The 16,067-nt window shown below is 35.4% G+C and overlaps 1 protein-coding gene across 4 annotated transcripts in view; it reads right to left on the bottom strand.

The window, feature by feature from the left end:
• The window catches only part of CHM (CHM Rab escort protein), a 243,980-nt gene that overhangs the window by 128,820 nt on the left and 99,093 nt on the right, over nucleotides 1–16,067 (bottom strand). For 3 of the 4 annotated variants that reach the window (XM_072816811.1, XM_072816813.1, XM_072816814.1), the window contains exons 5-8: nucleotides 15,227–15,611; nucleotides 10,387–10,503; nucleotides 9,768–9,888; nucleotides 7,181–7,406 (exon numbers count right to left, since the gene is read on the bottom strand). In XM_072816811.1, coding sequence (XP_072672912.1) covers nucleotides 7,181–7,406; nucleotides 9,768–9,888; nucleotides 10,387–10,503; nucleotides 15,227–15,611 — 849 coding nt within the window. The remainder of the gene's footprint in view (nucleotides 1–7,180; nucleotides 7,407–9,767; nucleotides 9,889–10,386; nucleotides 10,504–15,226; nucleotides 15,612–16,067) is intronic. The other variant, XM_072816812.1, reaches the window with a different exon arrangement.

The raw sequence follows: 16,067 nt of genomic DNA, 5'->3' as shown, positions 1-16,067 counted from the left end.
AATCCTGGTTTAATCATTCCCCTGGCTCACTCTGGGAGCAACCTGGACCCATGATTGGGTGCTGCGCAGGATCCTATGAAAAAGGGGGGAATGTGGGACCCAGGAAATTTAACAAAATCCCCTACCCCTGGACAAGAAGAGCAGGACTGATTCTATTTTGTGCTGCACCCCCTTGTGCTGACCCGCTTATTACTTAGGGCACTGCCCCACCCTAGTCAAGCCCAGAGCACACCCTAACTGGAAATCCGGCTCAGTGATAGGCCAGTTCAAATGGATACTTTAAGGTAAAATGTAATTCAATCTGCCACCTGCAAGTGGACCAGCATGACTGTGCAACTTTCTGCGTATCCCATTGGCCACTGGTCCCTATAAAGCTGCTAGGCCTCCTATTAATCTCGGGGTCCAAGTCCCTGCTCCGCTGCGTCAGGTATACTTGGACCCAGGCTCGAGCTTGTAAATAAACCCTCCTGTGTTTGCATTGGTGTCAGCTCCTTGATGATTTCTCAGATTCATGATCTTGGGCACAAAACTGGGGCCTCACAGGATAAACAACCCCCACTGAGCCTCACAGTGGCCTCACAGGATTAGCAGCTTAAACATCACTCACTGAGCACTGCACCAGGCAGGGGGGTGAGCAGCTCCCCCAAGTGCTAATACCTGAAAATCAGCATAAAAGGCCCCTCCCCCCAGAAGACCAGCTACATGGACGGGGAAAAAACAAATTATTGACCAAGCAGCACTGGAAAGTTCCAGGAGAAGTCAAGGGACTTACAGTATACAGAATTAGACGATACTCCCCCGTGTTTTTTTTTGTTTTGTTTTTGTTTTTTTGCTTTTTGATTTCTGTTTGCTTCCACCACCCCCTTTGTTTCCTTTCTTTCTCTTTTCTTTTAAATTTTAAGGGGGACTCTCAAAATTCCCCATTAAGAAGTCCAATGGAACAATCCACAAAAAAAGGGACTGAATAGGTATCATGATGACACTAAACTCATATCTTTCAATAGTAACTCTGAACGTGAATGGAATTAATGACCCCATCAAAAGGCACAGGGTGTCAGACTGGCTAAAATAGCAGGACCCATCTATTTGCTGTCTACCAGAGACTCATTTTAGACAGAAGGACACCTACAGCCTGAAAATAAAAGGTTGGAGAACCATTTACCATTCGAATGGTCCTCAAAAGAAAGCAGGGGTAGCCATCCTTCTATCAGATAAACTAAAATTTACCCCGAAGACTGTAGTGAGAGATGAAGAGGGACACTATCTCATCCTTAAAGGATCTATCCAACAACAGGACTTAACAATCATCAATATATATGCCCCGAATTTGGGAGCTGCCAAATACATCAATCAATTAATAACCAAAGTTAAGACATACTTAGATAATAATACACTTATACTTGGTGACTTCAATCTAGCTCTTTCTACCCTCAGTAGGTCTTCTAAGCACAACATCTCCAAAGAAACGAGAGCTTTAATGACACACTGGACCAGATGGATTTCACAGATATCTACAGAACTTTACATCCAAACTCAACTGAATACACATTCTTCTCAGTGCACATGGAACTTTCTCCAGAATAGACCACATACTGGGTCACAAATCGGGTCTGAATGATACCAAAAGATTGGGATCGTCCCCTGCATATTCTCAGACCATAATGCCTTGAAATTAGAGCTAAATCACAAGAAGTCTGGAAGGACTTCAAACATGTGGAGGTTAAGGACCATCCTGCTAAAAGATGAAAGGGTAAACCAGGAAATTAAGGAAGAATTAAAAAGATTCATGGAAACTAATGAGAATGAAGATACAACCATTCAAAATCTTTGGGATGCAGCAAAAGCAGTCCTGAGGGGGAAACACATCGCAATACAAGCATTGATCCAAAAACCGGAAAGAACTCAAATACAAAAGCTAACCTTACACCTAAAGGAGCTAGAGAAAAAACAGCAGATGGAACCTACGCCCAGCAGAAGAAGAGAGTTAATAAAGATTCGATCAGAACTCAACACAATCAAGACCAGAAGAACTGTGGAAAAGATCAACAAAACCAGGAGTTGGTTCTTTGAAAGAATTAATAAGATAGATAAACCATTAGCCAGCCTTATTAAAAAGAAGAGAGAGAAGACTCAAATTAATAAAATCATGAATGAGAAAGGAGAGATCACTACCAACTCCAAGGAAATACAAACGATTTTAAAAACATATTATCAACACCTATACGCCAATAAATTAGGCAATCTAGAAGAAATGGACGCATTTCTGGAAAGCCACAAATTAGCAAAACTGGATCAGGAGGAAATAGAAAACCTGAACAGGCCAATAACCAGGGAGGAAATTGAAGCAGTCATCAAAAACCTCCCAAGACACAAAAGTCCAGGGCCAGATGGCTTCCCAGGGAATTCTATCAAACATTTAAAGAAGAAACCATACCTTTAATACTAAAGCTGTTCGGGAAGATAGAAAGAGATGGAATACTTCCAAACTCGTTCTATGAGGCCAGCATCACCTTAATTCCAAATCCAGACAAAGACCCCACCAAAAAGGAGAATTACAGACCAATATCCCTGATGAACATGGATGCAAAAATTCTTAACAAGATACTAGCCAATAGGATACAAAAGTACATTAAGAAAATTATTCACCATGACCAACTATGATTTATTCCTGGGACACCAGGCTGCTTCAACACTCGTAAAACAACCAATTTGATTCATCATATCAGCAAGAGAAAAGCCAAGAACCATATGATTGTCTCAATAGATGCAGAAAAAGCATTTGACAAAATACAGCATCCATTCCTGATCAAAACTCTTCAGAGTGTAGGGATAGAGGGAACATTCCTCAATATCTTAAAAGCCATCTAAGAAAAGCCCACAGCAAATATAATTCTCAATGGGGAAGCACTGGGAGCCTTTCCCCTAAGATCAGGAACAAGAGAGGGATGTCCACTCTCACCACTGCTATTCAACATAGTACTGGAAGTCCTAGCCCCAGCAATCAGACAACAAAAAGACATTAAAGGCATTCAAATTGGCAAAGAAGAAGTCAAACTCTCCCCCTTCGCCAAAGACATGATACTCTACATAGAAATCCCAAAAGGCTCCACCCCAAGATTGCCAGAACTCACACAGCAATTTGGCAGTGTGGCAGGATACAAAATCAATGCCCAGAAATCAGTGGCATTACTATACACTAACAATGAGACTGAAGAAAGAGAAATTAAGGAGTCAATCCCATTGACAATTGCACCCAAAAGGTTAAGATACCTAGGAATAAACCTAACCAAAGAGGTAAAGGATCTATACCCTAAAAACTAGAGAACACTTCTGAAAGAAATTGAGGAAGACACCAAGAGATGGAAAAATATTCCATGCTCATGGATTGGAAGAATTAATATTGTGAAAATGTCAATGTTACCCAGGGCAATTTACACATTTAATGAAATCCCTATCAAAATACCATGGACTTTCTTCAGAGAGTTGGAAAAAATCATCTTAAGATTTGTGTGGAATCAGAAAAGCCAGGGGAAGTTTAAAAAAGAAAGCCATATCTGGGGGCATCACAATGCCAGATTTCAGGTTGTCCTACCAAGCTGTGGTCATCAAGACAGTGTGGTACCGGCACAAAAACAGACACATAGATCAATGGAACAGAATAGAGCATCCAGAAGTGGACCCTTAACTTTATGGTCAACTAATATTCAATAAAGGAGGAAAGACTATCCATTGGAAGAAAGACAGTCTCTTCAATAAATGGTGCTGGGAAAACTGGACATCCACATGCAGAAGAATGAAACTAGACCACTGTCTTTCACCATACACAAAGATAAACTCAAAATGGATGAAAGATCTAAATGGGAGACAAGATTCCATCAAAATCCTAGAGGAGAACACAGGCAACACCCTTTTTGAACTCGGCCACAGTAACTTCTTGCAAGATACATCCACGAAGGCAAAAGAAACAAAAGCAAAAATGAACTATTGGGACTTCATCAAGATAAGAAGCTTTTGCACAGCAAAGGATACAGTCAACAAAACTAAAAGACAGCCTACAGAATGGGAGAAGATATTTGCAAATGACGTATCAGATAAAGGGCTAGTTTCCAAGATCTATAAAGAACTTATTAATCTCAACACCAAAGAAACAATCCAATCATGAAATGGGCAAAAGACATGAAGAGAAATCTCACACAGGGAGACACACATATGTCCAACACCCACATGAGAAAATGCTCTGCATCACTTGCCATCAGGGAAATACAAATCAAAACCACAATGAGATACCACCTCACACCATGGAGAATGGGGAAAATTAACAAAGCAGGAAACCACAAATGTTGGAGAGGATGTGGAGAAAAGGGAACCCTCTTACACTGTTGGTGGGAATGTGAAACAGTACAGCCACTCTGGAAAACTGTGTGGAAGTTCCTCAAAGAGTTAAAAATAGACCTGCCCTACGACCCAGCAATTGCACTGTTGGGGATGTACCCCAAAGATGCAGATGCAATGAAACGCCGGGACACCTGCTCCCCGATGTTTCTAGCAGCAATGTCCACAATAGCCAAACTGTGGAAGGAGCCTCGGTGTCCATTGATAGATGAATGGATAAAGAAGATGTGGTTTTTGTATACAATGGAATATTACTCAGCCATTAGAAACGACAAATACCCACCATTTGCTTCAACGTGGATGGAACTGGAAGTTATGCTGAGTGAAATAAGTCAATCAGAGAAGGACAAACATTATATCTCATTCTTTGGGGAATGTAAATAATAGTGAAAGGGAATAGAAGGGACGGGAGAAGAAATGGGTAGGAAATATCAGAAAGGGAGACAGAACATAAAGACTCCTAACTCTGGGAAATGAACTAGGGGTGGTGGAAGGGGAGGAGGGCGGGGGTTGGGGTGAATGGGTGACGGGCACTGATGGGGGCACTTGACGGGATGAGCAGTGGGTGTTATTCTGTATGTTGGTAAATTGAACACCGATAAAAAACAAATTTATTTTTTAAAAATAATAATAAAAAAATAAAGGGTTAAAAAAATGAAAGGAAAATAAAAAAAAAAGAATAAAATTAACTAGAGGAACTTTTAAGATTAGATACTTCAGAAAGAAGGAACAGATTACTATTACAAGGTTCATTCCACTTGGTAAAAGAAATTGTTTGGCAGGATTAAAAATGTGTAATAATTTGCTATTTAGAGTCCCAAATAGAAAAAAAAAAAATAGAGTCCCAAATAGAGACTCAGAAAAAGTGAAAAATAGAGATGTAGAAAAATGTAACAGGCAAATACTAATAAGCTGTAGTAGCTACTTGACCATCAGACAAGGTAGACTTTAAGGGAAAAAATGCATTATTAGGGATGGAGAAAATCAGCAAATAATGTAAAATATTAAATTCATCAGGAAAATTAAATTTAAAAATTTATATGATCTTAATAAATTGTTTCAAAATATAAGGTAAGAATTAATAGAATTATAGGGGGAAAGTGACAAATCAAATGAGATTTCAAAATACTTTATTATTGGTAGATGAAAGAAAAAAACTTCAATACAATTTTCAAATGGTAACCTCGAAGCCTATCTTGTTAGAGTACAGACCAATAATTAGAGAACCCTGTGCATAAACATATTCTTCTTGAGCACAAATGGAAAAATTACCAAAATTAATGACATACTATGTCATAAAGTTCAAAGTATTAATACTATAAAAACATATTTTCCAGATATAACTTAATTTTCTACAATGAGATTAAATGGTAAGAGCCAAAATATCAACCAAATCAGCTATTTTAAAACCTCTCATAACAACTCATGGGTCAATAAAGAAATCACAATGGAAATTAAAATATTTAGGATTAAAAGATATTGAATATAATATAATAATAACTGTGAAGAGTCAAAACAGGAGTTAGCACTTTATCATCTTAAATGCTTAAATATTTATCTTTTGTATTTTCTAATATAACATTGGGTTTCATCGTAAGAACTGGCAAGGACAGAAAAGGGGAGGGATGTGCTGAACAAAAGAAGGCAAAATAAAGGAGATAATAAAGAATGGAAATTAATGAACTAGGGACACAAAGCTATAACAGAAGATTCCAAAAGCCCCAAAGTTGTTTCTTTGAAAATGTAATAGAGAGACTATGAAATGTTACTCAAGGTTACATGACTAACAAATGGAGAAGCCAAGACTTAAATCTACGTAGTCCAGGGTTTAACTACCATGCTCCACTACCCTAAAAGTGCTAGTAAGTATAAAAAGACAAGATTGTTATGTTTGACTACTTTAATCTTAATAAACTCCATGCATTATGAATACCATAAGGCCAGATATATGCAACACATACAACTAAGAAAAAGTTAGTATTCTGAATAAAAACTCCTACAAATCAATAAGGAAATAGATATATGGGAAGAACCATGAACATGCATTTCACCAAAGAGAAAACATGAATATCCAATAACAATATAAGAAGACACTCCACCTCATAACTAATCTAGGAAATGTAAAATAAAAGTATGTGAAGTTTTCTATGTGAGTTAGATTGACAAAAACTTAAAAATCTAATAACAAATGTTGGTAAAGATGTAGAGCTATGGAAATTATTATATATTGTGGCAGGATATAAACTGGAACAATGCTCCGAAGAAAAAATTGGGTACTATCTTGTATGAACATTCATATATCCCATGAGTTGGGAATTCCACTCCTAGATATGTACCTAGAGAAAGTCTTGAACATGTATATCCTGAAACATACACAAGGATGTTAATAACAGGAAAAAAAAACAAAAAACAAAAAATAAAACAAAAACCTGGAAACATTCTCTATCAAAAGAAAAATGGAAAAATAAATTGTGGTATATTCATAATGGAATACTACATAGCAAAGAAAATAACTATAATTATACACAAGGATGATGCAATGAACCATAATATTGAGTAAACTAAGGAATTTATAGGAAGGTTCTATTATATGAAGCCCAAACACAGGCCAAACTGAATATATCATTTAGGCAAATGTAGGCAAATACATAGATTTATAAAAGAGCAGAACAACAAAGTATGCTTGCATATACCAAATCTTGAATAAATCTCATTTTTGTCTTTTTCATTTTTATCTATTACTTAAGATTACTTTAAGAAGAAATAAGAGAACCAATGCCAGTCTTACCTGCAGAAACACTGAGGAAGTTCTCCTTGGCCATATAAAGGAAACAGAAATGGAGTGTTGCCATACCGTCCAAGACAGTGAAGAAAGTTTTTGGTAGCTTTGAGACCGTCTATGGTATTGCTGGCTGTCTCTGATGTCATCGCAATTGAATGCAGGACAAAGTACTGGAGGTTGGGGGTTAATTTTTGAGTTTTTAAATACTCAGAAAATGTAATCTCCTCATAGGCTATGAAAAGATGAAAATTTATCAGTTAAAATCACAATCAGGGGCAGCCCGGGTGGCTCAGAGGTTTAGCGCCGACTTGGGCCCAGGGCCTGATCCCGGACTTCTGGGATCGAGTCCCACGTCGGGCTCCCTGCATGGAGCCTGCTTCTCTCTCTGCCTGTGTCTCTGCCTCTTTCTCTCTGTGTCTCTCATGAATAAATAATTTTTTTTTTTTTAATCACAATCAAACCTCAATTTAAAACCACTGCACTGGGATGCCTGAGTGGCTTAGTGGTTGAGTGTCTGCCTTTAGCTCAGGGTGTGATCCTGGAGTCCTGGGATCCAGTCCTGCATCAGGCTTTCTGCTTCTCCCTCTGCCTGTGTCTCTGCCTCTCTCTCTCTCTCTCTGTCTCTTGAATAAATAAATAAAATCTTTTTTTTAAGATTTTATTTATTTTTTATTAATGAGACAGAGAGAGAGAGAGGCAGACACACAGGCAGAGGGAGAAGCAGGCTCCATGCAGGGAGCCCGACGTGGAACTCGATCCCAGCTCTCCAGGACCACATCCTGGGCCAAAGGCAGCGCTAAACCGCTGAGCCACCCAGGCTGCCCCAATAAATAAAATCTTAAAAAATAAATAAACAAATAAAACCACTGCACAAAAGAGATCAAGCTTGTTTAAGACACTTGGCAAAGGACCCAGGTGGTATATATTACATTTTGGACAGAGATCACATATTTTAGGGGGGAAAAAACCTAGAAACAATCTCACTATCCTAACTGAACTGATGGCACAATTTTTAAACTTTAAATGATGAATCTTTATTATTTTATAGGCTTAAAAAACTAGAAAAACATTCATTAACCACAACAGGTTTCCAAAATTGGCAATAATCTTACTTTACTATCACTAAAACTGCTGAGTAATGCCAATAATTACACTTAGAAATATTAAATAGACATGACAAATGACAATTTTTTGGTAAAAACTATGATAGACTTGATTTTTTTGAAACGTATATTTCTACTAAAACTAAGAACAATGAACTGTAACTAAAAAGTAAGGAAGTTAATTTCTGTGTGCCTAATGGAATCAGTCTTACTGCCTTATACCACACCTCAAAACAAGGGACGCCTAAAAACTGCTCACTTAAAGAACAGAAAAAAATATAATTGGACTATTAGTGGTGGGAAATATAATATCATAACAAAAGAAAAAAATATAAAACTTACAAAAATTTACTGAGAGAACATGAGTTTATGATGGGATGAGCACTTGGTGTTCTACTATATGTTGGCAAACTGAATTTAAATTTTAAAAATTTAAAAAAAGAGAGATAACATAAGTTTATAGCACTGTGAAGAATGATTTGGCGGTATCTAATGAACATGATGCTTTAAGACCAAGAACTCAACTTTTAATATTCCAAGTAAAAAAAAAAAAATACTAATAAATAAATAAAAATCTTAAAAAAAACTATACTGCTGTATTTCTCATTGCAACTTTATAAATGAAACATCAGTAGTATTTTTCTGTTTTGGACAACGTTTCCAGTCCAATGCACTTAAAGAGTATAAAGCTCTGATACTAAACTGAGATATTCAATTTTCAACAAACTGTAATTCGGGTCAAAGCCAAAACTAGAAACCATATCCTCTAACACAGTGGTTCACATTCCCAGTGCCATCTAGCCTGTTTTTAGTTAAAATGAATAATTCAATATACCAAGCAAAAGTAATCCTGGGAAAATGAAAAAATATACAGACTTTTTAACTGCTGAAAAAAATTAATGGAACAATGAAAAAAGAATATCATCTATGGAGAACCAGTTGACAGAAATATTTAATTAACAAGAATAAAAACTGGGACGCCTGGGTGGCTCAGTGGTTGAGCATCTGCCTTTGGCTCAGGTCCTAATCCTGGGGTCCTGGGATTCAGTCCCAGATCAGGCTCCCGAGCCTGCTTCTCCCTCTGCCTATGTCTCTGCCTCTCTCTGTGTGTCTCCCATGAATAAATAAATAAAATCTTTAAAAAAAAACAAGAATAAAAGTTAACGCACAGCACAGCACTTCCACAATGATGAAAATATTCTATAGCTGTACTGTAGCCATAGTAGCTAATAGCCACATGTGGTACCGAGTACTTCAAATACGGCTAGTCCAACTGAGGAACTGAATTTTAAATTATATTTAATATTAATTAATTTTAGTTTAACTAGCTACATGTTGGTCATGGCTAACCTACTGGATAGTGCAGAGTCAGAATGTACTTTAAAAGAGTACTGAGCAGCTTACTACATCAGAGCAAGCATATTAAAACAAGAAAGCTCAAATATTTAGAGAACACAATTTGATGAACATAATTTAATGGAAAACAATACCTTTATATTCATCAGGATGTTTTTCATATTCCATACAAAATGTAAGAAACTTCATTAGCATTCGCTTTTCTACCATAGTAAGTTGTTTGCTATTAAAGACATCGGCTCTAGAACAAGGAACCTGAAAAACATGATTTTAAGTTAAGAAACAGCTTCTTAGTGACACAAGTTTTCCAAATTACATTTTTTCCCTTTAACTATATAACAAGATCATTATTTCCATTCTAGCCATTCATGTTACCTTCTATCAGTTCTAATGGCATCTCTGCTGACTTCAGAGCTAATTAACTTGTGAGCTCTCTTACTTAATTCTGCCAAGTTGCTCCTTATACCATTAAAAGGCCAATGGCATGTCACTCCTAACTGGGTACAAATGACAGCTCAAATCTAGTGATATTTCCTGAAATTAACATTTTCTCAAAACCAGTATCAGGTTGCAGGAGAACTCATGAAAAAATTAACACTAGAAATTTTAATTGAGTAATCTCTATTTACTTTTACTATGCAGGATTGGAATTTGCTGCTTTGCCAGGAAAATAACAATTCTATTTGTTTATCCTTCCAAAACAAATGATAACTTTAGCTCATACCCAGTTACAATATTTGATCAGCAAAGTACCTGTTCCACTCTTCCTTCTCGAAATGCAAGAATCCTGGTAATATTTTTGAACTCTGCATATCGACTTACGTTAGATTTGATTAAAAGATCAATTAGCAATCCTCGAGAATACAGCAGCTGTACAAAGAAAATATTTTACAGGATAAAAGGAAAAATTAGTAAGTGCTAAGTAAAGATATATAATTCCACTATATTTTTAAATATTTGTATGAAATATTATACCTATTAATATTGTAATACATAACAAAATTTACTACAGGTTTACAATTGATTATCTGAAATTCAAAACCCTAAAAACTCTGGAATCCAAAGTTTTTTCATAACTAATTTGGCAACAAAATGACCCAAAATGATAGAAGACTCTTTTCTCTTTGCTGCACTTACTGTGAATACATACATTTGCCTGCAGAAATATTAATAGGTTTAATTATAGAGTGCCTCCTCAGATCTTGTTAAGAATGTTATACCGTATATAGTGTATCAGCATATGTACTATATTACATTCTAAAATGATTTTTAAAATCTAAATAACAGAACACATCAGGCCCAAGCATTTTGAATAAGAGACTATACAGACTTATATAAGGACAAGTGGTTATTTTTTTTACTTACAAATTTATTTTTATTGGTGTTCAATTTGCCAACATATAGAATAACAACCAGTGCGAAAGCCAATTCAGAAGGACAAGTGGTTATTAAGAAGACATTAGCTCGCTGGACTTCTTCATCAAACAGAAAAGAAAAAGATTGGTTATGTGTGCCTACCAAAAGAATTGAATTAGAAGGTCCCTCTAGAATCCTAGCAGTCTAGATTTATGTCTTTTTCAAGAAGTGAGGATGATGGTTATTGATAGCATGTACATGTGGAATTGATTTTTCACATTTTGTAACAAATATCAAAGACAAAAAAAATCCACAAAACTTCAATAATATTATCTAGCATGTTCTATATTTAACCATATGGTTAAATGCAACAGATTTGGCTTTGCGGTATACTGATATACTTTTAAGTGTTTATAACTCAATAAATGTTTAAAATGTAAATGTTACATCTGTAATAAGAGAAGGAAATAAAACAATTAGCTTTGCTAGAAAGAAAAAGGGAATTTCAAAAATCTATCCAAACCATCAGTCTGAGTATCCAAGAGGTCAGTAAAGACTTGAACATCGATATCAGTTAGGTTTTTATAGTGGCCAGCATTGTGCAGAACAAAACTGGCATTGCTTTTTTTTTTTTTTTTTTTGAAATCAATCCAACTACCCTAAATACAGCAGGTTATTTCATTATCTTCAGCCTAATGCCCTACACAACTAATATATATATAGCATACATTTTTAAGAATATATTGCCAAGTCCTAATTCTATAATTATACTAAAAACAGATACATCAAATACCCATTCTGTTTAAAAACAAATACTTGAAATTCAATGATCCCTCAGTAGTCATAATAATTTCACAAATATTAATGTCAAACAAAAGATGTATTTTCATTTAAGAAGATCTAGTAAAGCCTAAGACTTAATTCCAGCTTAAAAACAATGCATTTAAGATAACATTGAAGAGAACATATTTTAATTAAACACTACACTAAACTTTTGTCTGAAGCTTAGTAATAACAACTACAGTATTTAAACTTAAGCCTCTTTTACAGCACTCTCTAAGTGATCTAACCGAAATTGCAGTGATGAGAGGCTAAAGAATACCAAGTACCGTTCAATAGAAGAATGGATAAAGTTGTGGTATGTATACACACACACACATATTACAAAATTACTTGGTCATTAAAAAAGAATGAAATCTTGCCATTTGCAACAACATGGATGAAACTAGACGACAGTATACTAAGTGAAGTAAGTCCAAGAAAGACAAATACCGGGACACCTGGGTGGCTCAGAGGTTGAATGTCTGCCTTTGCTCAGGGCATGATCCCGGGGTCCCAGGATCGAGTCCCATATCGGGCTTCCTGCATGGAGTCTGCTTCTCCCTCTGCCTATGTCTCTGCCTCTCTCTTTCTGTGTCTCTCATGAATAAATAAATAAAATCTTTTAAAAATTTTTAAAAAGACCAATACCATATGATTTCACATTTCACTCGTATGTGTAAACTAAAAAACAAAATAAATGAACAAAGAAAAAACGACTCTTAATTACAGAGAACAAACTGGTAGTTGTCAGAGAGATGTGTGGGTGGGTGTAGCTGGGTGAAATAAAGGGAATTAAGAGGTACATACCTCCAATTATAATACTTTACAATGTTGTATGGTGATAGATGGTGAGTAATCAAGGTGAGCAATGAGTAAATGTATAGAATTGTCCAATCAATATGTTGTGCATCTGAAACTAATATAATATTGTATGTTAATTATACTTCAATAAAAATAAAATATTTCAATCTGATTAAAATATTGAGAATTAGATTTAATAAGTAATTAATCATTTCTGTTTCACTTGGCCATGTTGGTTCCATAATTATTAAGGGTATGGACTTTCTTAGAAAAGAACTTTAAATGTAAGAACTTCAACTTTGATTTTCTCTATTAGTCTAAGCAGTATAATACTATAAAGCATTATATTTAACTAACCTAACCTGAGCTATAAGACTACTTTTTAAAAGGCTATATGTGTTTTGTAAACTGCAAAGCACCACTGTAATGTGTCAGTTTTACCATGACTTTGAGATGGAATACATGTAGAAATGTCAGGTGGTTTGGAGACATCAAACTGGACTTTAGGAAAGAGGTAGGGCTTGAAATAGATTTGGCAATCATCCTAAATTTAGATGCAATAACTGAAATTAGAACAGACAGAATTTCCAAGGAGTAACTGATTGCCCCAATATCGTGGAATATACTGCTTTCCACACCACAGATACTCAATAAATGTTCACTAAATGACTAACATTAAAAATTGATAACAAACCTCTTATACTGCTATGGTTCTACATTCTTTAGGTACTGCTGCTTTTGTGGGATGAATTTATTATTTTTTTAACATATAAAACGATGAAAACTATGCAAGACAAAGTAAACTGCCCTGACTGCTCTAGACACATCTGTTTTTAATCTACCCTAAAAGAACCACTACTATGATCCACTGAAACTCATGAAAAATACCCAGAATTCTTAAAAGTCTCAAACATCTTGGCATCTAATTAAACTCTCTCCCCCTCCACTACAATCAGCACTTTCTTTTATATTAGTGCATGATTTCCTACACTAATTCCAAAAATTGATACAGTTCCATCTATTATTTTCCATTGCAATATTTATACTGTATTTCAGCTACAATAAGGGTTAGAGATTATTATAAACTAGTGTTGATTCTTAACCAACATTTATATCATTTAAGTTAGGCATTCCATATTCCAACTAATTAAAAATGAAATTTTCACAACAAAGCCCATTTGTTACTTGACTACTTCAGGGTTTTTTTGTTGTTTTATTTTTTGGTTTTGAAAACTTATTTTCTGTTCATGAGAATAGGAAAACCATTAGTAAACTATGATTAAACTTCCACTCAGAAAACAATAGCCAAGGTAACATGGAAAAAATGCTAGATTTCAAAGCATGGCAGGGTCACAGGAGCTGGAGAAGGTGGAATAGATGGTGCAAAAATATGAAGTAGGACCAAGGTAGCAACAAGCTCAGAGCAGGACAGAATCAGGCACAGATAGCTACGTGATACAAAGAAAAAAAAAAAAAGGATAGTAAAAATATACTCATATTTTTAGGCATCAGGTTCAAAAAGAACAATAATATGAGTATATAGGATTGTATTTAGCAAAATTTAAGGAATATGCAATTAGTCTCTCTGTATTTGGAACTTCAAGAGAGCATATTTAATTGAAAAGCCTAGTTTTGAGGCAAGTCTAATGTTATTTACTATGCTCTTCTATTTCTTTTTAATTTTTTGTTTGTCTTCAATGTATGGGATTTGGTCTGTTTCTTTCTACTTACTCCCTGCCCTATATCTAACCTCTTAAGACCATGATCCTTACTGGTTTTCTGCTTTTTCATGCTACATTAACTTTGCTTCCTATAAAACCAATACAACACTGTACCATCCAAAGACTTAGGGATCTCCTCTGAAGTTACACTGACCTAATATCAAAGTTAAGGACTGAAAGATAACCAAAGACAGTAGCATTCTTCCCAGGCTCCCTGCCCCCACGCCCCGTATTAAATTATCCTCTAAAGCCCTCACACCTGAACAGATGATTTTCAAAAATGCATGGGTTCATTCAGAATGTTCATCATATAGATGTTAAAATAGACACTATATAGAAAGGCTAAAAATTTCATTTTTTTAAAATGTTTTTTTAAGGGTTTTATTTATTTGACAGAGAGAGCTGGGAGGGTGGGCCATAAGCAGGGGCAGTGGCAGACAGACAGAAAGGAGAAGCAGGCTCCCCACTGAGCAGGGAACCCTATGTGGGGTCCTGCGATCATGACTGGAGCCGAAGGCAAATACTTAACTGACTGAGCCACCCAGGCACCTCAAGAAGTTCATTTAATAAACTATAAATAACATGAATTTTAATAAGGTTCATTAGAATTTTTCTCTTGATAAAATTCATAGTGTCCATGCAGGAGAATGTCAGAATGGATTCTGTGCTCCAGTACAAAAGTATCCTTGTGCTATAGTACTGAGCATTTTTAACCTATATTTAAAGAATATTTTAACTGAATTATAAATTTCTGGCTACTATCTCTTTATAAAACAAATGTTCACACTTCAAATAATAAAATTATGAAAATTGGGTTTATGGTCCCAGATGCTATTTTCAATCAATTAAAATTAGTATTATTCTATGACAGGATGAAGAAAATTAGTACTTACTTTTGATACCAAATCAATATTAAACCTCCTGCCTTCTTTAATAATTTGTGAGTAAGTAATCCTAGTTTTCTTTGGTTGCAATGCAGTGCCTTCTGTTGTAGGCACATTTTTACTTGTTTCTTCTTCTGAAGCTGACTTCATACAAGTTTTATCATCATGTTTTTCTGTTTCTCCTGTTACCTTCACATTGCTTATTTCTAGGGCAGTCTCTAGATCACTGCTTGGAGTTTGTTCTGTGAGCATTTCACAGCTCGCAATGCATAGTGACTCATCTTCTGAAGGCAGATAGGCAGAATGTACAGCTTCTGTAGGGTTCTCAGATATCACAGAAGCATGATTTTTCTGCAGTGCACCAGCTTCTTCAACTTCTTCATGCAAATCCTGACTAATGAGAAATGATAACAACACACTTTTGATAATTATACTGGCTACATTTTTTATTATTTTAATGGTGTTTTTTATTTCTTTATCCCATTTATATTACCAAGTCTAGTATACATTTTGTCGTATATGAACCACACACTAAACATTCATCTGTTAAGGTTTCAACACAATATGAAATACAATTAATATTTGAAAAATACACATAGAGATTTCAGAGTTTAGCAGAGCCTGTCACATGTATACTTTTAAGAATTTACTAAAGACAGAGGAATTGTATTTTAGAAACAAATCAAAAGTGCTTATGAGCACAGCCTTCAGAATAAACAGGACAATGTTCAAACCCTGAACCTGTGATTAGGTAACTCTGTGAATTTAGAAAACTTACTTATCCTATGACCTAAGTTATCCATCTATAACATATGGGTAACAGCATCTACCTCATGATTTAAGCTTCATA

The sequence above is a fragment of the Canis lupus genome, chromosome X, assembly GCF_048164855.1.
Source record: "Canis lupus baileyi chromosome X, mCanLup2.hap1, whole genome shotgun sequence".
Taxonomy (NCBI): domain Eukaryota; kingdom Metazoa; phylum Chordata; class Mammalia; order Carnivora; family Canidae; genus Canis; species Canis lupus.
The sequence above is the reverse complement of the archived record's forward strand: the minus strand, read 5'-3'. Positions and strand labels throughout refer to the sequence as shown.